At 41.3% G+C, this 22,811-nt stretch overlaps 1 protein-coding gene across 2 annotated transcripts in view; it reads right to left on the bottom strand.

Moving 5' to 3' along the window:
- Window positions 1-1,644: 1,644 nt before the first annotated feature.
- Window positions 1,645-22,811, bottom strand: part of PCYT1B (phosphate cytidylyltransferase 1, choline, beta) — an 81,059-nt gene continuing 59,892 nt past the window's right edge. For both annotated transcript variants that reach the window (XM_008579960.1, XM_008579961.1), the window contains 2 exons: window positions 21,873-22,061; window positions 1,645-4,172 (listed from right to left, as the gene is read on the bottom strand). In XM_008579960.1, the coding sequence (XP_008578182.1) occupies window positions 3,960-4,172; window positions 21,873-22,061 (402 nt within the window). In that variant the 3' untranslated portion in view covers window positions 1,645-3,959. The remainder of the gene's footprint in view (window positions 4,173-21,872; window positions 22,062-22,811) is intronic.

Raw genomic sequence — 22,811 nt, forward strand, 5'->3', positions numbered from 1 at the left:
TGACCTCTCCTCCAGATGCTTCTGCTCCTAACTAGCTTTTAAGTCAGATGTGGGTCCTTTGGCAACTCTAAGACTTTGGCCCATTCCGCACAGCACAGAGCCAGATCATTCGGAAGCGCTGGGACCATAGCTGGGCAGAGCCAGCCAGAGGACCATGACAGCTGCTACAATGCCTGGATTTTCCACGTTGAGCGAGAGCTCATAAATAGGAGCACACGGCAGCATACTTTCAAGAAACACAACAAGCAAAAATGCAATTCTGCATCCCTTTATTTATAAATGAGTTGGAAATGCCGTGTTCCATTTAGGAACAGGGGAAAGGAGGTGCAGGGCGAAGGGGGGGGCTGATTTCAGTAGTTAGCATTATTCAGCACCAGAGCAAACGCTTGGGCATAAGGTCGTGCTTTAACCCAGACGAGACATAGTCGTCTTGTCTTATATGTACAGCATAGTCTTAAGTATGTATGCTCTTCTTATGGCTTTGTCCCCAAACACATCGCAGTGACACAACACAGAACTAGAGAGGAGTCTAGAGTGGAGTAGAAGTTGCAGTGCCTCATGAGCTATTTCTTTTTTTAAAATCTGATGGCCAGGACTAGTGCTGAACGGATGCCTGAACGACAGGCACATCTCTGCTAGATACGGGCTCATCTGACTCAGCTGAGCCAGTGACGCCATCTCACATCTCTCCTAGGGGTATGACTGGGTGCTAAAACAGGTCCTGAAGATGGAGAGAAAAATCGATTTGTGTTTTTCCCATCCCTCCCTCAAGGGATAGAATCACAGTATCTAGGAGCCTAAGGCATGGAGCAAGATTGAGATCCCGTGGCTGCGTCTCTTCCACCTGGAGCAAGTCAAAAGCCAGGCTTGTCTTTTATTCCTCTTGAGGCTGGCTTTCCTTTGCCTTTGCAAGGTCCTGACACTCAGGAGCTGGCTTGCCAGAAGCAGGTCATCCAATGTGAATACGGCATTACAATTCCACCCTTGTTTCTTAGCTGGCAGAGGGGCGAACGTTTGATTTCAGGGGCCTCATAAGGCGGATGTGGCATCTAACGTAGAAGAGCTGAAAGGAGGAAGCCAGAGAGGCAGGGACGCCACACCCTGTGTGGGTACCTGCTGACCGTGGACGTATGGAGAAGGAACGCTTTCGTCTTCACCTGTTAGCAGGTGAGTTCACACGTGAAAGGGAGTGGAAAATAACTATCCTCCCACTCCCACCCTACTTCAGTGCCATTTTCTCCCATCTTCATATCTGCCCCCTTCCACAATCCTAAGCTGCTGTCCTCCAACCCTCCTCGGTCGGAAGCTTCCTTCACTTTCTAGGGCAAAAACAATCTCTGTCCTTGCTTTTTGTCATTTCTGCTTACCTCTCCAAGCTTGTAGCATACTTTCTATATTTCCCATTCCAGCCTTAACTCACTCTTGGCCATTACAATTCACGTGCCGGCCCAAAGTGCAACCCCGTCTCCTCCTGCGGGGGGAGAGGTGGTGGTGTTCGGGGGGGGGGGCCTGGGAGAGACTGAGAGATGGTCAAGAAGTACCAAAAGTTGGGTTGCAGAGTCCTCCCCATACCTTCTCAGTAGACTTGTAGCCTTAGGAGGATGGCGAGGTATTGCTGGAGGTTAGGAGGGTGAGACTTAGAACCCACTTGTGGGTTGTTTTGACCCATGCCTGGAATAACCCAGGCATTGGTTGTTTCCCCTAATTGGCAGCTACGGTGGCACTATCTGATGAGCCACACAAATGGCACCTGTCAGTATGGCATGTAAGGGCTGCAAGTTTAGTCAGCCTGACACATCAACCCCACATTATTTGCTCCAGAGTAGGATTCAGGTGAAAGTGCATCTGTCTGCCCCGGAGCATGGAGTAAGAGCATAAGAGCCCTCCCAGGAGAGAGTTTCATCTACAGAGAGGTGCTGAAATGGTTTAAGAGAGCAGATTTTCTTTATCCTCCTTTCCTCTCTCCAGGAACCTCCTTTCTCCTTTTCTCTTGTTGTCACTACCTTCACTTGCCTGGCTGATCTCCTCATCCTTTCACTGCTACAGGTGTCAACCAGCTGAAATGGCAGGCAGACATGCACAGCGTGTCCTGAATGCAGATGGAAGACAGAGGCCAAGTGGGCACAATGGAAGAACGGGGCCCTTGCCTCTCTGCAGAGCAAAAGGAAGTTTTCTCACATGCCTGGTTCCTGCCAGTTCTCTGTCCCTCATGAGTGCTTTACAGAGTTCTGGAGAAAGTGCCACGAACAAGGAGGTTCCAGGCCAGTTTAGCCTCATAGTTTTGCTTCCCAACACACACCACTCATCTCCAGGTGGGCAGGGAGGTAGTTCAACCCCAACACAAAGGGGAAAGACATGCCACCTTCCTTCACTGGTTGCACCTCTTATTGCCTAGACGGCTGGTTCCCAAGGCCTCTGACAAAGGGCATTCCTGGCACAAGAGATGCTGGACTCTGCCCACAAGTTGCTGGTTTGGGCCTCTGCTCCGTCAGACCCCAGGTCTGTCTCTGACTTTAGAGGGACAACCAGGCAATACCTATTTATACCCATGAGTTTGGTTCCAAACCTTGACTCTACCTGCTCATTTCCTATATATGATCAGGAAGCAGTAACTTCAGACAACTCAGCAGGAATGCTTAGAGTTCCATTCAGCAAACCTAGGGCCAGAGATAACTACAATACCAGCTAGATCCTTCAGATACTGAGATCATAACTGAGCCCACAGTGCTCTGCAAAACCCTTCAGAGCCTCCCTTCATCCCAGAATGTTATAGAAGGCCACGAGAACCACCAACTAATTTCCTGGTTGGGACAAAACATTTCTATGAGAATCTGGGATGAGTTTTTGACAAAGTGCCCAAGTCATAAGGGAACCAGATGGTTCTTTAGAGCACGGATTTCAGCAGGGTATTAGGATGGAGAGCAGGAGAGAAGTATATTGTAAAATGCCACCATCATATATTCATATTGCATATGGTATATGCCTGGAATGGCATATTTGGAGCATACGCAGAACAGGTACATGCAGGTAGCACCCCCTATTGGTACACTATGTGTTTGGTACATTGAACTGTTACTTGAGGTCTATGAAACTGTTAATTGGTCAGAGATGGGAAAAGCCATTCCATGATAGCATCCTTTAAGGAGAAGCTTCAGGAGACATTTATCATCTGCTAAACTTGGAGCCAAAGCTAAGCAGCTTCTCCTTTCTTACACAGGATGTTTTTCTTTGTTGCAGTTCCCACAGGTTAAGGTCATTTCTGGAAAACACTGAAGTCAAACCAATGATGAGAAAGTACAACCAGGAACACATTAGGCCTTATGTGCAGTACATCTTGACAAAGCAATCCTTTGAATAAGGTTCACCTTTCATAGCTGACCTTCAGCAAGGCTTTGTCTATGAGCCATATTTCTGGAACTGGAAAGAATCGATGTGTTGCAATATCAAGTCTTAGTGGCTGAACAGAGAAGGTTGGAATGTCTTTAACTTGACTATTTCAGAAACACTTTTTCACCTCTCTTGAAAATAACTTTATTCTGGCAGAGCTTCGGTGGTAGGAGGCAACGTGCAGGGCCCTTACAGAGCCAGAAGTAGCAGGTTGAGGGAACAGCCGCTTCCACAGGTGGTTTACTTGCTGGAAGTAGGTGTAAGGACCAAAGCAGGACTCACCCCACTCAGTGCAAGTCTCCCTGGGGCACTCTGCCTCTTTCCTTAGCAAGGTTAAAGCAGAGTGATTCTTCCAGATGAAGCTAAGAAGGTTGGTATAGGTTGTCCAGCTGGAAACCTCCATGCGGAGCCCAAGTGTTGGGCTGTGTGGACAGTGAGGGAGAACTGGTCCCAAGCAGGGTCTCCCTGCTGAGCTGCAGCTCCTGTGACTAGTCCCCTTCAAACACCACCCAGGCATCCTGTGACGTGCTCTCCCCGTCCTGTGTGGTGTGGCTCTTGTCTGCCAGCAGCCTTTACTTCTCGTCCTCGTCCCCCTCACTCAGGCTGCTGATGGAGGCTGAGGCTGCTTTGGGCGAGGAGGGGGGTGAGGTTTTGATGGGGAGCCATGAGAAGGTGGGTGACGGAGAACGGGAAGGGGAACGGCTCCTGGTCGGGCTGCTCACAGGGCTCTGCTTCGGGGATAAGGCCTGTAGCATCCGGCTGCTCCTCTCCTGGAACATCTGCTTCTAAAGAGAAATTTGAGAGAAGGCATCTGTTAACTTAACAATCTGAGGTGGCAGCGAAACAAAAAAGCAGAAAGGAGAGACAACCCCAAAACCCCTGGACCCACAAACTGAGACTTGCACTACATTCCTTGCTGTTGCAGACAACATATGGGAAAGAATTGAGTAAAATTTGGGGGCCGTGAGATGCTGATACATAAGATTACAATCACTGCTGGTTCTTGGGACTCCTTCCTTCTCCCCTTCTTTTCTTCCATCTACAAAATTACTGAGTAGACTCAGTAATTTGCCAGGCAAATAGAAATGCCCTAAGAACTGGAAGGGTAGCAGAAACTAAAACAAAAATTCCTGTCCTCCTGGATATGAGGAGGAATCACACAGTAAACCAAATATGTGGTATGTCAGATGGAACTGTGGTCTGTGAGAGAAATAAGATGAAAGAGGATAGCAAGTAGGGTGGGGGCAGTGGGCTGCACTTGCAAATGGGGTGCTGAGGGAAGGCCTCACTGAGAAAATGCTCTTTGAACAAAGACCTGTAGAGACGAGGGAGGGACCACATGAATGGGAATCAGGGGCAGCTCATTCCAGACAGAGAACCTGGAGCACACACTGCACGAGGCCAAGGAAGAGCAAGTAGGCCACAGTGACTGCAGGGGGACTGCTGGGTGGGCAGAAGCTGAGAACTCTGTCTTTTACTCTGAGGAGAACCACAGGGCATGTTCAAGGGGCAGAGGGAGGCTGTCATGGTGGTGGTGAGCGAAGAGTGGGGAGCACTGGGAGAGATCAAGTCAGAGAATTAAGAGGGGACTGTCCCTCTGTAGAGCTCTGAGCAAAGGAGTAACAAAAATCTGCTTTTTGTTTTCAAAGGACAGACTGCAGTGAAGTGAGGGCAGGAACAGGGAGAGCAGTTAAGAGCCCATCGCTAAGAATCCAAGGTCATGATGGTGCCCAGCCCAGGGTGATGGCCACGATGATGGTGAGAAATGGTCAGATTCCCAGTATATGTTTTCCCATATTTGCATTAAGGTATAATAAACTCACCCTTTTTTGTATACAGTCCTGTGAGTTTTGACAAACTCATACAGTTCTGTGACCGCCACAACAATCAAGGCATAGAAGAGTGCATCAGCCCCCAAATTCCCTCATAACCCTTTAGAGTTACCCCTCCCCTGGCCTCTGGCAACAGATCTGTTTTCTGTCGCTACAGTGTTGCCTTTTCCAGGATGTCATCGAAATGGACTCCTACAATATGTGGCCTGGCTACATTTTAAAGGTAGATCCAACAGGACTCGCTGACAGATGGGATGTGGGATGTGGGAGGAAAAGGAACGAAGTGACTCCAGTTTCTGGCCTGTGGAACTAGAAAGTGGTATGCCATTTGCTGGTGTGGGGAAGACTGTGGGGTAGGAGGAGGTTTGGGCGGTAAAACTGGTTTTCCAGTTGGAAACCTCAGGTGACTATTAGCTGGTGCTTTCAGAACTGAGCCCTTCCTAGAGGCTGTCCTTCAGCCCTCTGGGAAACCCAGTCCTAGTCTTGGCCCTGAACCCCTGCCAGCCTCCCTGGCCTCCTGCCCTGTGCCTGCCGCTCCCTTCTACCACCTTCTGAATGCCTTTCTCATGCTGCCTGAGGTCTTTCAATTGCTCATAGCTGAGCCCCCAGCAGCTCAGTCCAATTTTTTGATTCTAAACTGACCCTGAGAGCCAATTCTCCTATCAGTGATTTTAAACTTTGCTTGTTATTTGGGCTATACATTTTATAAACCATTACAGAAACCTTCTGGGTACCAGGTGCTGCACAGGAGGAAGAGGAAGAACAGGTATAAAGAAGGCGATTGTGTCTGATCTGAGTCTTTGATAATGCACTGGAAGAGGGGTAGAGATGGGGAGGACTGGCTTCCCAAGCAGAGGGCGCCAAGTACCAAGTACAAGTTACCTGATGTAACTAGAACCCCAAGTACCTATGTGGTGACAATAACCTGGGCTTGGAGCACCAGAAGGAGGCTGGAATTCCTTCCCAAGAGCTGCGGGAAGATTTTAATCAAGGGAGGGGTATGATCAGATTTGTGTTTTAGAAATATCTTTGGGTGTGAGACATCACAACCACCACGCAGATGGTCTGCCAGCCACTGGAGTGCACTGATACAAGGAGAGTCACCAGCAGAGACCAAAGAAAAGAAGAGGATGTCTCTCTCCACAAAGCCCATTCCAGAGTGACAGAAGAAGCATCTGCTCTATGATAATATTGGGGGACCTGATCACACCTCTCAGCATTGGACAGATCATCTAGGCAACAAATCAACGTAATAACTTCGTATAGCATACATTATACGAAGTTATACGATGAGGAAGGAGACAAAGATGAAAGGGGACTATCTCTACTCAGCTCTCTTCTTAACCATGAGTGAGACACTTGGGATTGCAAAGGCAACACTTAGCTTTTCAGGAGCATGCTGCTGCCAGGATTAGAAAGAAAGGATCTTACAACTCCTTTTCTCTCTGGAGAGGGGTTGGGGAGGGATTGGACAAGGGGCATAAAGAATAAGTACAATTTGTAACAATATACATACTAGTAATACTGATTTGATCCACATATGTCAACACTGAATCCCAAAAATTATGATTCAATAAAAAAAAAGAAATATCTTTGGGTGTGAGCATAAAAGCAAAGAAAGAAACCATAAAGGAAAAGACTGATGTTTGATAACATAGAAATTTAAACTTCTGTACCTCAAAAAGGAAGCAGAACAGGCCAGCCACCCACCCAGACCCCCACCCTGCCTGCACAGAAGGCAGAACCCCAAGCCGTGCTGCTGCCAATGGGGGAGGCACTCAGACAGGCAGCTGAACAGGCCAGCCATCCACTCAGATCCCTGCCCCACCTGCGCAGAAGGCAGGACCCAATACCATGAGGCTGCTGCCACAAGGCTTCACACAGCTACCACCACAGCTACTACTGTTGCAAGGATGGCTCACAGCCTCAGTAACATCCAAGACTACCATGCAGGTGGCCCGCCACATATTTGACTTCACTGACACAAGGAGAGTCACTGGAGGAGCCTGGAAAAAGGAGAAGTCTTTCTCCTCAAAATCCACTCCAAAGTAATAGAAGAAGCAACTGATCTCCCAGATGACCAGAAATCAATGTAGAGATACTAGAAATATGAAAAAATCAGAAAATATGAAACTGCCAAAGGAATTCAGTAACTCTCAAGTACCAGACCCTATAGAACAGGAAACCCTTGAAATGACTGAAAAGTAACTGTCTTAAGGAAACTCAATGAGATAAGAGAGGACTCTGTAAGACAACACAATGAAATGAGAAAAAAGTATCCAGCATATGAAGGATGAAATTTACAAAGAGATTAATACCTTAAAAAACAATGTAGCAGAACTGGAACTGAAAGATGAATTCAATGAAATAAAAAACATAACCAAGAGCTTAAGCAACAGTTTAGAACAAGCAGAAGAAAGAATTTCTGAACTCAGAGATAGTCTTTATGAAATAACCCAGGCAGACAAAAAAAAAAAAAGGATAAAATAATTTTAAAAAGTGAAGAATGTCTAAGATAGCTAGCAGACAACCTTAAGTGCACAAACATCCAAATCATGGGTGTTTCTGAAGGGGAGGAGAAATGTAAAAACATTAAAAATCTATTTAATGAAATAATAATGGAAAACTTCCCAGGTATAGGGAGAGACACAGACCTTCAGATCCAGGAAGCTCAAAGATCCCCAAACAGATTCAACCCAAAAAGATCCTCTCCAAGATACATTATAGTCAAATTTGCAAAGCTCAGAGACAAAGAGAGAATCCTAAAAATAGCAAGAGAGAAGCATCAAATCACTTATAAGGGAGCTTCCATTACACTAACAGCAGACTTCTCAACTGAAACTCTACAGGTGAGAAGAAAATGGGATGACATATTCAAAATACTAAAATAAAAAGGCTGCCAGGCAAGAATACTACACCCATCAAGGCTATCCTTCAGAAATGAGAGAGAAATAGTGTATTTCCCAGATAAAAACCATGGGAGTTCATCACCACACGACCAGTTCTGCAAGAAATTCTTAAGGGAGTCCTGCATCTGGAATCCAAAAAACAATAATCACTACTACGAATACACAAGTAAGAATAAAACCCACTAGTAAAACACAAATGCAAATGAGAAAGACAAAAGAAACTAAATTTTACCACCTCAAAAAATCCCCACAAACAGTGAAGACCAATAATTAAAGGAAAATAAAGGAATAAATGACATTCAAAACATCTAAATGAAAAGCTAAATATCAGGAATAAGATAATACTTCTCAATAACAACCCTAAATGTAAAAGCATTAAACTCCCCACTCAAAAGACACAGACTGATGGATTGGATCAAAAAGCAAGACCCAACTGTATGCTGTCTTCAAGAGACTCATCTCACTGATAATGATGAACACAGACTAATAGTGAAGGGATGGGAAAAGATATACCATACAAATGTAAACCAAAAATGAGCAGGAGTAGCTATTCTTATATCACATAAAATAGATGTTAAACCAAAAACTGTAAAAAGAGACAAAGAAGGCCACTATGTAATGATAAAGAAATCAATCCAGCAAGAAGACATAACAATCATAAATATATATGCACCCAACACTGGAGCACCCAGATATATAAAGCAAACACTATTAGACCTAAAGAAAGAGATAGACCCCAACATGATAATAGTGAGGGACCTGAACACCCCCCTCTCATCATTGGACAGATCATCTAGGCAACAAAATCAACAGAGAATCACAGGATTTAAACTAAACTTTAGATGAATTGGACCTGGTAAATGTTTACAGAACATTTCATCCAACAACTACGGAATATGCATTCTTCTTATCAGCACACAGAACATTCTCCAAGATAGAACACATGTTACTTCACAAATCAAGTCTCAATACCTTTAAAAAAAATCAATCATTTCAACTATCTTTTCAGACCAAAATGGATTAAAACTAGAAATTAATAACAAGTGAAACTCAGGGCTCTATACAAATACATGGAAATTAAACAATGGATTCCTGAATGACCTATGGGTCCAAGAAGAAATTAAACAGGAATTTAAAAATTCCTATGAAACAATGAAAATAAAGACACATCATATCAAAACCTGTGGGATATTGCAAAAGCAGTACTAAGAGGGAAGTTTATAGCAATAAATGCTTACACGAAAAAACAGAAAGATTTCAAGTAAACATCCTAACACTACACCTAAAAGAACTAGAAACACAAGAACAATCCAATCCCAAAGTAAGTAGATGGAAAGAAATAATTAAGATTAGAGCAGAACTAAATCATATAGAGACCCAAAAAACAATACAAAAGATCAATGAAACAAAAGTTGTTTTTTTAAGAAGATAAACATAATAAACAAACCACTAACTAGGTTAACAACAAAAAAAAGAAGAGAAGACACTAATTACAAAACTCATAAATAAAAAAGGAGACATTACAACTGATTCCACAGAAACACAAAAAATCCTTAGAGACTATTATAAACAACTATACACCGACAAATTCGAAAACCTGGAGGAAATGGAAAAATTTCTGGTCACATACAAATTACCAAGACTGAACCAAGAGGAAACAGAAAACCTGAATAGACCAATAACAAGCAAAGAGATTGAAGCAGTAATCAGCAATCTCCCAACAAAGAAAAGCCCAGGATTGGATGGCTTTACTGCTGAATTCTACCAAACCTTTAAAGAGGAATTAATACCAATTTTCTTCAAATTATTCCAAAAAATTGAAACAGAAGCCACTCTCCCAAACTCATTCTATGAGGCCAGCATCACCTTGATACCAAAACCAAACATACAACAAAAAAAGAAAACTACAGACCAATATCTCTGATGAACATAGGCACAAAAATCCTCAATAAAATACTAGCAATCAGAATACAGCAACGAAAAGATTATACATCATGATCAAGTGGGATTCATCCCAGAGATGCAAGGATGGTTCAACATACACAAGTCAATAAATGTGATACAGCACATCAACAAAATCAAGAACAAAAACCATATGATTATCTTAATAGATGCAGAAAAAGCATTCAGCAAAATTCAACATCCTGTCATGATAAAGACTCTCAGCAAATTAGGTATAGAAGGAAAGTATCTCAACACAATAAAAGCCATCTATAACAAGCCCACTGCCAGTATCACCCTGAATGGGGAAAAACTTTTCCTTTAATAACAGGAAAAAGACAAAGATGCCCACTCTCAATGCTCCTATTTAACACAGGACTGGATATACTAGACAGAGCAATCAGGCAAGAGAAAGAAATAAAGGGCATCCAGATTGGAAAAGATGAAGTCAAATGGTCCCTATTTGCAGATGACATAATACTATATATAGAAAAACCTAAAGACGGGGCCGGCCCGGTGGTGCACTGGATAGTGCGCCGCTTGGGAAGTGCGGCGGCGCTCCCAAAAAAAAAAAAAAAAGAAAAAGAAAAACCTAAAGACTATCAAAGAACTCTTAGAGCTGGTTAATAACTTCAGTAATGTTGCAGGATACAAAATCAATGCCCAAAAATCAGTTGCATTTATATTCTCCAATAATGAGCTAACAGAAAGAGAAATCAAGAAAGTAAGCCATTTTACAATAGCCACCAAAAAAAATAAAATACCTAGGAATAAATTTAGCCAAGAAGGTGAAAGATCTCTACAATGAGAACTACAAATCACTGCTGAAAGAAAATAAAGAGACACAAAAAGATGGAAAGACTTTCCATGCTCTTGGATTAGAAGAATTAACATTGTGAAAATGTCCATACTACCCAAAGCAATCTACAGATTCAGTGCAATCCCCATCAAAATACCAATGACATTCTTCACAGAAATAGAAAAAAATAATCCTAGCATTCATATGGAACAACAAAAGACCCCTAATAGCCAAAGCAACCTGTGCCAAAAATAAATAAATAAATAAAGCAGGAGGCATAACACTACCTGACTTCAAATTACACTATGAAGCTATAGTAACCAAAACAGCAAGGTACTGGCATAAAAATAGATAGTTGGACCAGTAGAACAGAATAGAGAACCCAGAAATCAACCCACAGACTTACAGCCAATTGATATTTGACAAAGGGAACAAAAACATACATTAGGGGAAAGACTGCCTCTTCAATAAGTGGTTCTGGGAAAATTGGATATCCATATGCTGAAAAATGAAACTAGATCTGCAACTCTCACCACATACCAAAATCAACTCAAAATGGATTAAAGACTTAAGTATAAGACCTGAAACTGTAAAACTACTAAGGGAAAATATAGGGGAAACACTTCAGGAACTAGGACTGAACACAGACTTTATGAACAAGAGTCCAAAAGCACAAGCAACAAAAGAAAAAATAAATAAATGGGATTATATCAAACTAAAAAGCTTCTGCACAGCAAAGGAAACAATCAACACAGTGAAACGACAACCTACAGAATGGGAGAAAATATTTGCAAGCTAAACATCTGACAAGGGATTAATTCAAAAATATACAAGGAACTCAAGCAATTAAGCAGTAAAAAAATAACCCAATTAAAAAATGGGCAAAGAAGTTGAATAGACATTTTTCTAAGGAAGACACAGAAATGGCCAACAGGCACTTAAAAAGATGCTCAACATAACTAATCATCAGGGAAATGCAAATTAAAACCACATTGAGATATCACCTCACCCCAGTTAGACTGGCTAAAATAAAAAAGACGGAGAATAACAAATGCCGGTGAGGATGTGGAGAGAAGGGAACACTCCTACACTGTTGGTGGGACTGTAAATTAGTACAACCACTATGGAAAACAGTATGGAGGTTTCTCAAACAAGTACACATAGATCTTCCATACGATCCAGCAATCCCACTTCTAGGTATATACCCGAAGAAATGGAAATCATCATGTCAAAGGGATACCTGCACTCCCATGTTCATCGCAGCTGTGTTTACAACAGCCAAGATATGGAACCAACCTGAATGTCCATCAACAGATGACTGGATAAGGAAAATGTGGCATATATACACCATGGAACACTACTCTGCCATAAAAAAGAATGAAATTCTGCCATTTGACACAACAAGGATGAGCTTGGAGAAAATTATGTTGGGTGAAATAAGCCAGGCACAGAGAGAAAAATACCACATGTCCTCACTCATAAGTGGGAGCTAAGAGAGAAAGAAGGAAGGAAAGAAAGACCACAGTGGTGTGTTGGACTTGCAGAGGGAGAGAACATTCCTAGGGATACAAAGTGGAGTGTGGAAAAGGGGGATGGGGAGGGAGGTCAGGGATAATTGGGTGGGAGGCATGGGGAATAATCGCAATTTGTGGTAATGGTTATACTGACAGTATTGAGCTGGCCATCACATCTTGGGCACAGGTGGTGACGGTCAGCTTTGTATCCCATGAACATGTATAAGCAATAAAAATAACACAAAATAAGATAAAAGGCAAATTAAAAAATTGGGGAAAATTTTTGCAACATTTAATTATGAATTATGGATCTTGGTATATAAACAGAGCTTATAAACCAAAAGGAAAAAGGTAAAAACCTTTCTAGAAAAATGGGCATATGGTATATACAGGCAATTCACAAAAGACATTTATAAACGGACTATAAAAAGTGTTCAGCATCACTAGTAATCAAACAAATGTAAATGATTGAAATGAGATGCCTTTTTAATATATCAGATTACTAAAGTTTTGGGTGTTTTTTGGTTTTGTTTTTGTTTTTAATTTGTAATGGCTAGTCTTGGTGAGGACTCAGGAAAAGGACCACACTCATGTTACTGCTGGTGGGAGGATAAAATGTAACATCTTTCAAGGGTAGTTTGCCAGTATGTTGGGAGCCTGTAGCCCCACACCCCTCCTCATGTGACCATGCCTGCGTGACAACCTGCTTGCACCAAGATGGCCATGCTTACGTGATAACTGCCTCCTAATCTGTTTGTGCTGGGAATTCTGTGTTCCTGGCTATGCAAGTTTACTCAAGGGTGACCTTTTATCTTCTTTCAAGTTTCTGCTTTGCTGTAAAGATTGGGGGCTGCACTGCATCAGGAATGTCCTGTCTTTGTTTCCTCTCAAGACCTTATCACATTCCTGCATTCCTTACTTCTTACAGTATGCCTGCTTCTTTCCTATATAAGATGTAACCTTAGAGCCAATAAACGAGACTTGATCAGAATACTGTCTTGTCTCCATTTCTCGCGTCTTTTGTCTCATTCCATTTCCCACTCCCCCCTCCAGGGGGATATCCTGTGGGTCGGGACACCAGTAGATGCAAAAACTTCTTTTCTTGAGGAAATAATCAGAGATGTAAGCAAATATTTATTTGTATATGGATATTCACTGCAGTGTCATAACAGACAAAACTGCAAACTCCCTAAATAGGTTAGAGAAATCCTGTACAACTCCAAGATGATGTACTGAACAGTTGATGAAAATCAGTTCTTAAAGAATATTTAATAATGTGAGAAAATGCTCATAGCGATTGCAAAGTCAAAATGATTTGAGAACAGTATATTCTGCATGATCTCAATTTTGGAGAAGCAACATATATACATGTAAATGGAAAAATGATTGGAGCGATACTGCAAAATATTAACAATGACTGCTCTGTATGATGAGACCACAAGTGATTTTTAGTCTCCTTTTAGTCTTTTCTTTACATTATAATAGTTCTGTAATGAATATACAGTCAGCCCTCCATATCAATGGGTTCCGCATCCGTGGATTCAACCAACTGCAGATCAAAAAATTCAGAAAAAAAGTTTTCACAAAGTTTCAAAAAGCAAAACTTGAATTTGCCACACACCAAGTACTACGTTGAATCCACACAAGTGAAGTGATGTGTGAGCATTGTTTTAGGTATTGTAAGCAATCTAGAGATGATTTAAACTATATAGTATAAAGTATATAGTTTTAAAAAGTATATAATATAAAGTATATAGTTATAGTATATTTATTTTTATTTATTTATTTATTTATTTTGTCTTTTTGTCTTTTTTCGTGACCGGCAACGGATCGCAACCCTCAGTGTCACGCCCGTACCGGACCGGGACCGGCAACGGAATCGCAACCCCCGGTGTTGCCCCTGCTCCTCACTCAGCCAGTGAGCGGCCAGTCTGTATGTGGGATCCGAACCCTCGGTGGGAGCGCCGCCACGCTTCCCAAGCGGCGCACTGTAGCAGTGCGCCACCGGGCCGGCCCCTAGTTATAGTATATTTAAAGTATATAGATGATTTAACATATATTGTGCATAGGTTATATGCAAATATTATACCATTTTATATCAGGGACTTGAGGAACAACAGTTTGGTATCTACGGGGGTCCTGGAACCAATCCCCCACAGATACCAAGGGATGACTGTGTATTCCTTTTATCATCATAAAAAAAGTATTTTGATAGGAAGAAAGAACTCAGGTAACCCTGGCGAGGCTATCAGGTGGAAGGGCAGGTGTTGCAATAATGAGAAAATAGGTGAGAAAATAGTAATGCCTCAGGCATGTTATTGATTCCCCCCAGCACTCGTTTGCCTTTTCTAAACTCTAGCCCATTACATTTTAGAGCCCTACGTTTCCTCTAGCAAATGTAAGAAATGACTTGCTGATCGCTAACATCCTTTCCAGATTTAAAATTCCATATGTCTATGAGCACATCAATTATTTACCTTCTGTTAAGGGCATGATAATTCTGCCCAAAGACATCCAACCCTCCTCAAAATCAAACAGAAAAAAGAAAAAAAAGTGCAGTACAACAGCATTACTTAGATTAAGCCCATTTAAGAGACAAAATCAAATGCCAAAAGGATCGGGTGACCTATTATTAACAGCAACATTAAAAAAAAAATCCTTGAACTTCTAGAAGGCACTTTAAAATATGTGTTTTTATTACTGTAATTTTTAAGTATATTTTTAGTGGCAGCCATTAGCCCTCCTGCTATTAATGGATTGTCAGGATTTCCATTAGAAGCCCACTTTCTAAGAAATCTACAACTTGTCTACTCTAGTTTGAATCAAGCTTATAACTGAGAATATTCTGCCGAAGGGGATGAAAGAATTTGAATCCTTAATGATAAACAATGGTATCGCACTTCATAAAATGCGAATACATGCAAACAACCCTGGGCTTGATTTGCAGGCTCTCTGATCTGTTTCTGGTGTATTTTGAAGGGTGGTTCCCCTACAAAGGAGCTAAATTAAATCTGGTCAGGAGACAGTTTGTAATGAGCTTCCTGGGAAGAAAAGCACTTTAGAAGTATAACGAATAACAAAGACCATGGCATGGTATTTTCAAAGAGGAAAGGTATTTAAATTCAGTCTTCTACTCTGTTAAGAGGTTTCCATTTATAAACTTGTCCCCCAAGAAAATAATCCCATTTATAGTCTTGTCCATATGAAAGTAATTTTCTATTTCCCCCCTACAAAGTTTTCCCTTTAAGAAATACTTAAAATGTAGCGAGGCAGTAAATGTCTTGACAAATGCCTTTAAAGGTTTCGGTATTTCAGATATACTCCTGCATATCTGCCAAGAAGAAATTTTAAAAAATCATAGAAATAAAAAATCTGGTTTGGACCTCTGGTAGGCAAAACAAAACTCAAGAAGAGAGAAGAGCCCATGCTTCAGTTCTGGACAAATGGATAAACACCACCACTAACAACAAGTAACCCTTACACAGTGCCAGGCACTGTTCTAAGGGCTTTAAAGTGTGAACCAATTTAATCCTTCCAACAGCTCTGGGAGGTGGCTACATTTACTTTTCCCATTTACAGAAGCTGTGAGTCAGGATCAGGGAGGCAAAGGAACTTGCCCAAGGCCACCTTGCTAGGAAGTGAGCCCCTGCACATGACCACCTCTCTTGTAATTAGCCACTTTCAAGTAAGACCTTTCTCTGTTTACTCACATATTACTTGTACATTTGTTTAAAGATAAATTTTTAAGAACCAATTGTCAAAGTCTCAAGTGGAAAATTTAATTCAGATCCACTAGCTGCATTTTATATCTCTTTTCTTAAAATCAAAAGAAAAGTTCCTTAAAATTAAAAATGAGCAGTGCCTAAAATAATTAGGATGGCTATTATTAAAACAAACAAAAAACCCCCAGAAAACAAGTGCTGTTGAGGATGTGGAGAAATTGGAAATCTTGTTCATCACTGGTGGGAATATAAAATGGTGCAGCCACTGCGGGAAATAGTATGGCAGTTCCTCAAAAAATTAAACAGAATGACCATATGATCCAGCAATTTGACTTCTGGGAATATACCCAAAAGAAATGAAAGCAGGGACTCGAGCATTATTCACAATTGCCAAAAGGTGGCAACAACCTAAAGTTCATCAACAGATGAATGGCTAAACAAGATGATACATACATAGATTGGAATATTAGCCAGAAAAGGGAAGGAAATTCTTTTTTTTTCCCACTTGGTCCACACTTTTTATTTTTTAAATGCCCTCTGGCCCAGGAAAATACAGTCATGCAACAGCAATTTAAAAGACAAAATGGATCTATACTTTAGTTCTCTAGAATTCCAGTCTAAGGTTCATTACATGTATTGTACTTTCATTTTTAAATTTTTATTTTATTTACTTATATTGGTTATGAATATTCATGAGATACAAAGCTGATTGTCACCCCTTGTGCCCAAAATGCAAAGGTCAGATTCAAACTGGCAGCATGCCCATTACCACATTTGTACCCTGTGTCCCCCACCCAATTATCCCCAACCTCCCTCCCTCTCCCCCTTTCTCCCCAACTCCACTTTCTATCCCAAGGTATGTTCTCTCCCTCTGCAAGTCCAACGCACCACTGTGGTCTTTCTAAAAGGAAGGAAATTCTGATGCGTGCCACGACATAGATGAACCTTGAAGACATTATGCTAGGTGAAAAAGCCAGACGCAAAAGGACAAATACTGTATGATTCCACTTATATGAGGTACTTAGAGTAGTCAAATTCCAAGACATAGAAAGTAGAACGATGTTTGTCAGGGGCTGGGGGGAGGAGGAATAAAGATTTATTGTTTAATGGGTACAGAGTTTCCATTTGGGATGATGAAAAAGATCTGGAGATGGATGGTGGCGATGGTTGCACAACAATATGAGTGCACTTAATGCCACTGAACTGAACACTTGAAATGGTTAAAAGAGCAAATTTTATGTTATGTATATATTTGCCACAATTTTAAAAATTAGCAGTGGACTTCACATTTTGTAAATCTGTTCTTTCCAAAAAATGGACACACAGGTTTTTTAAAAGGGTAGTAGTCTTGTACATCAGATGGCAAATGCCTGTTTGGGTGGCATAGGGATCTATCAGACTGGATTGGGGCAAAGGGAGTTCACTGGTGTAAGATGAACTAAAAACTTGCACCTGACTTAAGGTCATTCTCTCCTGGTGCTCAAAGAAAGGGTCTATGTTCATATGGTAAAATAAAATAGACCCACTCCATTTTAAACAGGAAATGATTCTGTTTTCGGAGGCAATGGAGGAATACAGTGACAAATCATTTAAAAGGACACATAATGTTTTTAAAAACCAGCATATGTGGTCGGGGTGTTAATATTTAAATAGAATGTGTCCGCTCTGGGAATTCATATACTTCAAACAAAAAGTTTCACTAGGAAGGCCCTACCCCCAAACCAAACCCGGAACACTGAGCCAGCATCCCCTGACACAGTCTTCTTGACCCTCAATTCTGCATGCTGTTTTGAAGATGAACAGCATCACTTCCAACCTGGCAACAAAGCTTCAAAATTAAGCTCCTTTATAAGTCCTTCCCTGAGACAGTCTTCCATCTGAAGAAAGGTAATACCAAGCCTCTGCTGAGAAGTCTTCCCTGTGCAGCTTGGCTGGGTTACAGGCTACCTTCTGAATATGAGTCAAGACTAGTTAGAAGAATCAAGCAAAACTAGTTAAATAAGTGGAGTAATGAGATTTGAAAAGTAACAACTTGGGCTCGGATAATCCACCAATCAGATCTTGTTCCTGAATAATTAGGAACAGATCATCTACTATAGCATTTGAGAAGTAGACTGCTTGTTCAAATTCTCAAAAGTCATTGGGGTAGGCAGCCTCCAAGACGGCCCCCGATGGCCCCGCCTCCTGCTATTCACATCCTTATGTAGTGTCCTCCCAAAATGTACTGGGATTGGTCTGTGTGACCGACAGAATATGGCAGAAGTGATGGTATGTCACTTCTGATATTAGGTTATAAAAGACTGTAGCTTTTGTGTTGGTCACTATTTCTCTCTCTGTCACTCACTCTGGGGAAAGCCAACTGTCATGTCCTGGGGACTCTCAGGCAGCATTGTGAAAATGACCAGGTGCTGAGGAACTGAGATACCTGGTCAACGGCCACATGAGTAGGCATGGAAGCCCCAGATGACTGCAGCCCTAGCTGACATCTTGACTGCAACTTCATGAGAGACCCTGAGCCAGAACCACCCAGCTGAGCTGCTTCCCAGTTCTTGACTTTCAGAAACTGTTTGAGATAATAAGTGTTGTTTATTTGTTGTTGTTTTTTGTTTTTGTTTTGTTTTTTGTCAGCTAGCCCATACAGGGTGTTTGTTGTTTAAAGTCACTAAGTTTTGGGGTAATTTGTTACATTTCAATGGAAAATTTATACACCCATGGATACCACACTTTCTGCTTATTTAGGAAGCCTGGAGCCAGCTGACAGTGCCTGTCCTGAATCTAGATGACCTGGCCTCAGGTGCCATTCTGACAACTGGCTTTGTCACAAGGCCTTACAGGGTTTTTGGTAGACCTCAGTTTCTCCACAATGCTACACCCTGACCAAAGGTAAGTGAAGCAAAACGAGTGCATCCTGTGGATATTCCTGTTGTGAAGCATACAGAGCTGGGTCCCAGGCTCCATCCCAGCCTCCAAACTCCTGTGAGACCATGGGGAAGTTTCATAATTTTTCTATGCCTTCATTTCCTTACCTACGAAATGGCTACAATATACCTTCTTGTGTGGTTAAAATGGGTAGAATAGATATGAGTGGACATCAGAAAGAGTTCAACCTGCTGCACAACTTCTAGACAATAACATCAGCACCATCACGATCATCATCACTTCTTTATACTCAGAGATAGAAGGTGTGGATTTTATATCATGGACATTGATATCAAACATGAGGTCATTTGGGAAGACTTAAAGACTATATACCACAAGGAGCAAATTCAAACATTCCCTGGGGCCAGGTGGGCCGTGTAAGTGTGTGAGTTGGGCTGGGAGAGGAGGAGAGGAACAGTGGAAAATGGTGTGGTCGTGGCAATCTAGAGAGTTCATGCCCTTCCTAAAAGAAATTTTAAAACATTGCTGAGAGCCAACCAAACCAAGTCTCCCTACTGAATTTGATCTACCAAACACCAAGTCGTATTCAACCTGTATCTGCCGTCATAAGCAATAAAAGGCTAAAGATATATATGTGTTTGTGTGTACATGTACATGTATATGTATAGTATATGCGTATGTATGCACACACTCATAGGATTTAGGAAGGTTTCGTGAATAGGTCTCCTTCACACATCCATTCATTCATATATTTATTTAATCCAGAAATACAGAGTACCCACTCTAAACTACATACTATGCTGCATACCAATCCTGTTGTACCAAATTTTGAACCTTAAATTCTTCTATTTTACACCTTTCCAAGTTTGGGTTATTTGTATCAGTACTGTATTTGCGGGTAATGCAGATCCTCTATTTTAAAAAATGAGTTTCAGTCCCAAATCCACAAATAAAGAATTATTATAATAATAGCATATTCATGAAAAGCAAATTACTTATCTTGGCGTTTAACATCCTTGTAACTATTCCTGTACTTTTAATGTCAACAGAAAAAAAGTAATGTCTAAGTCTGGCTGATACGGTAAATTAACGTTAATAACAGTTTTGACAATAATAGCAAGTTTTAAAAGAAAAACCTCCAGTCTCTAAGCTGGGTTTCATTTCTTAAAAATCACCTCACCTTGCTGTCACCAGATTCCCCAAGAACAATTCCAGCTACTATTTTGCCTTCACCAGGAGCCTAAAACGACTAGGGTCTATAAAGTTTCTATGAAATTATATCTTTTCCCTGCCTTTGCTCACTCCAGGTGGAGAAAACATCCACCTGCTTGAGTTACAATACGAGGGCTTCTTATCAGAGACACATTTCTGACTCCCTGTAAGCAAATGAATACCTCTATAGTTTCATTAAAAACCACTAGCTGTTTCTTCAGAGCCTGAAAATTAGTTGCAAAAATGTGAACTATTAAAATACATTCTGGATTAAATGGGAAACTTCACACTTTATGTTATAGTTATTAGAGAAGAGGGTCTGCACTTTGTCTCTCTTTGTGTTCTTCCACAATGCCATGTATAGATGGGAACGTCAGTAAATGTTCCATGAATTAAATTGTCTGAGCTGAAAATTTTAGCAGGGTGGGGGAAAATTAAAAGGAGCCCAGCCCCTGGCTCCTCCACACTTGTCAGCTCTTTCTAGAAGTCATTGAGGGATCAAGCAGCCCTCGCAAATCTTCTACCCCTCTCAGACAGCTGACAGGACATGGTTAGCCTATAACGCCCACCTCTACAACCACTTAGAGGCTGCTAGGCTTTGAGCAAAGCATCTTTTCAACTTCTCAAATGTTGTTCTTTTTCTATTACTAATCGAGTGTTTTACTTTTAGATAATCCTATAATGAATGAGCTCCAACAAGCAGAGGCAGCAGTGACAACCCATCAATAAAATAAGTGGAAGTGGATTTTGTTAGAGACTTATATCATAATAGGAAATCTAGGCTACTTAAAAATCAGGGAAATCAAGTGGAATCATTTCTTTTTGTTTTAAAAGGAAAGTTAGCTTTAAAAGTATCTCTTTCATAGAACCCTCATCAAGTCTGCTGACAATACTGGTGATTTATTCAGGAAGAGCAAGCACAATAGAAATACCAATGGTACAAGGTGGTTTCCAGAATTTTCTTTCCATAGTTATCATTCAGAGTTGTCTGTAGAATTTAGGCAAGGAGACCCTCTACATTTTCTCTCTCAGTTTTAAAATACAGATCATGGCTTCATCCCCAAAGACTTTTGTGCCTTAATTCCAACACCTGCATGCCATGGAAAAACAGGAGAAAATCGGGCATGACACACACAGATGCAGAGCAAAATTCTACCTCTTCTCTCTCTTCCAACCAGTGAAAGAAGAGGATTTCTGACAACAAAAGCTGACCAAAGCAGCTACGTTTCTTTTACATTCTTCTCCCCAAAACATAAGTGCTATTGGTTGATTCAAGAGCCCATTGGCCTTGTCTTGCAACACAAGCTCTGTGCTGCCACTGACTCACTTCAACCTTATCCCCCAGCTTTGCATCATCTCCAGCTGGGCTACTGGGATAAACTATGGAACCGGCCCCTTCAATAAGAGACATTTATGAGCACTGGATGGCTTCCAAGCTTTGCACAAGAAACAGAAACAGAGACCCGACCTGGCTTCGGGGGCTACTGGGTACCATATTGAGGGCTAAGGCAGAAATTCAATAAGGAAGTGACATGGACTCAAAGTCATTCAGGCTGATGCCCAAAGCAGAGGCCACATAGTGGACTGAGAAAAGGGACATGCTTGAGTGGCTCCATGAAAAGGAGGATAAACTGAAAATGCCTGTCATTGTGGGACCAAGTGAAATAATTACATACCCATGCTCCATCAGGTCCAAATAGTTCTAGAAAGTTGCCAATGAATTCCCTCGACTTCTCTTCCCACTTTTGAATTAGATCATGGCTCTTTTCTTCCACTCTGTTCACAAATTCCTTTGATCTTTCCTCCACGTTCTTGACCTTTTCCTTCATCTTGTCTACCTGGTTCTGGAAACGATACTTCTTCTCCTGGTCAAAATTTATGGGAGAAAGAAATGGATTTATCTAAGAGAGCATGAGAGAGATCAATCATTCACACTAATGGCCACATTTTATTTCAACTTGTATTTGTTCCTAACCTGAAAAGTCAGGATGTTGCCATTTCCCAAAGGCTAGATTGATGGGAAGGCACATTTATTGTAAGAAAAGCCATTTGTCAGTAATCTATTTGGATATGTAAATGGAAGTAAAAGTGGTTTTAATGTTTTCTTTCTTTTAAACGTCTATGACTTTGTTTCAGGGTGTATATTTAAATCTTTAATCCATTTTGAGTTGACTTTAGTGTATGGTGAAAGGTATGGGTCTAGTTTCATTCTCCTGCATATTGATATCCAGTTCTCCCAGCACCATTTGCTGAAGAGGCAGTCTCTTCCCCAGTGCCTTTGTCAAAGATCAGATGGCTGTAGGTGTTTGGGTTGATTTCTGGGTGCTCTATTCTATTCCACTGATCAGTGTGTCTGTTTTTATGCCAGTACCATACTCTTTTGGTTATTATAGCTTTGTAGTAAAACTTCTTAAAGAAAACATAGGAGAAACACTCCAGGAAGGAGGAGTGGGTACAGACTTCATGAATACGACCCCAAAAGCACAGTCAACCAAAGGAAAAATAAACAAATGGGATTATATCAAACTAAAGAGCTTCTGCACAGCAAAAGAAACAATTAACAGAGTTAAAAGACAACCAACAGAGTGGGAGAAAATATCTGCAAAATATACATC

This window comes from Galeopterus variegatus, unplaced genomic scaffold (assembly GCF_000696425.1).
Source record: "Galeopterus variegatus unplaced genomic scaffold, G_variegatus-3.0.2 Scaffold1995, whole genome shotgun sequence".
NCBI classification, from domain to species: Eukaryota; Metazoa; Chordata; class Mammalia; order Dermoptera; family Cynocephalidae; genus Galeopterus; species Galeopterus variegatus.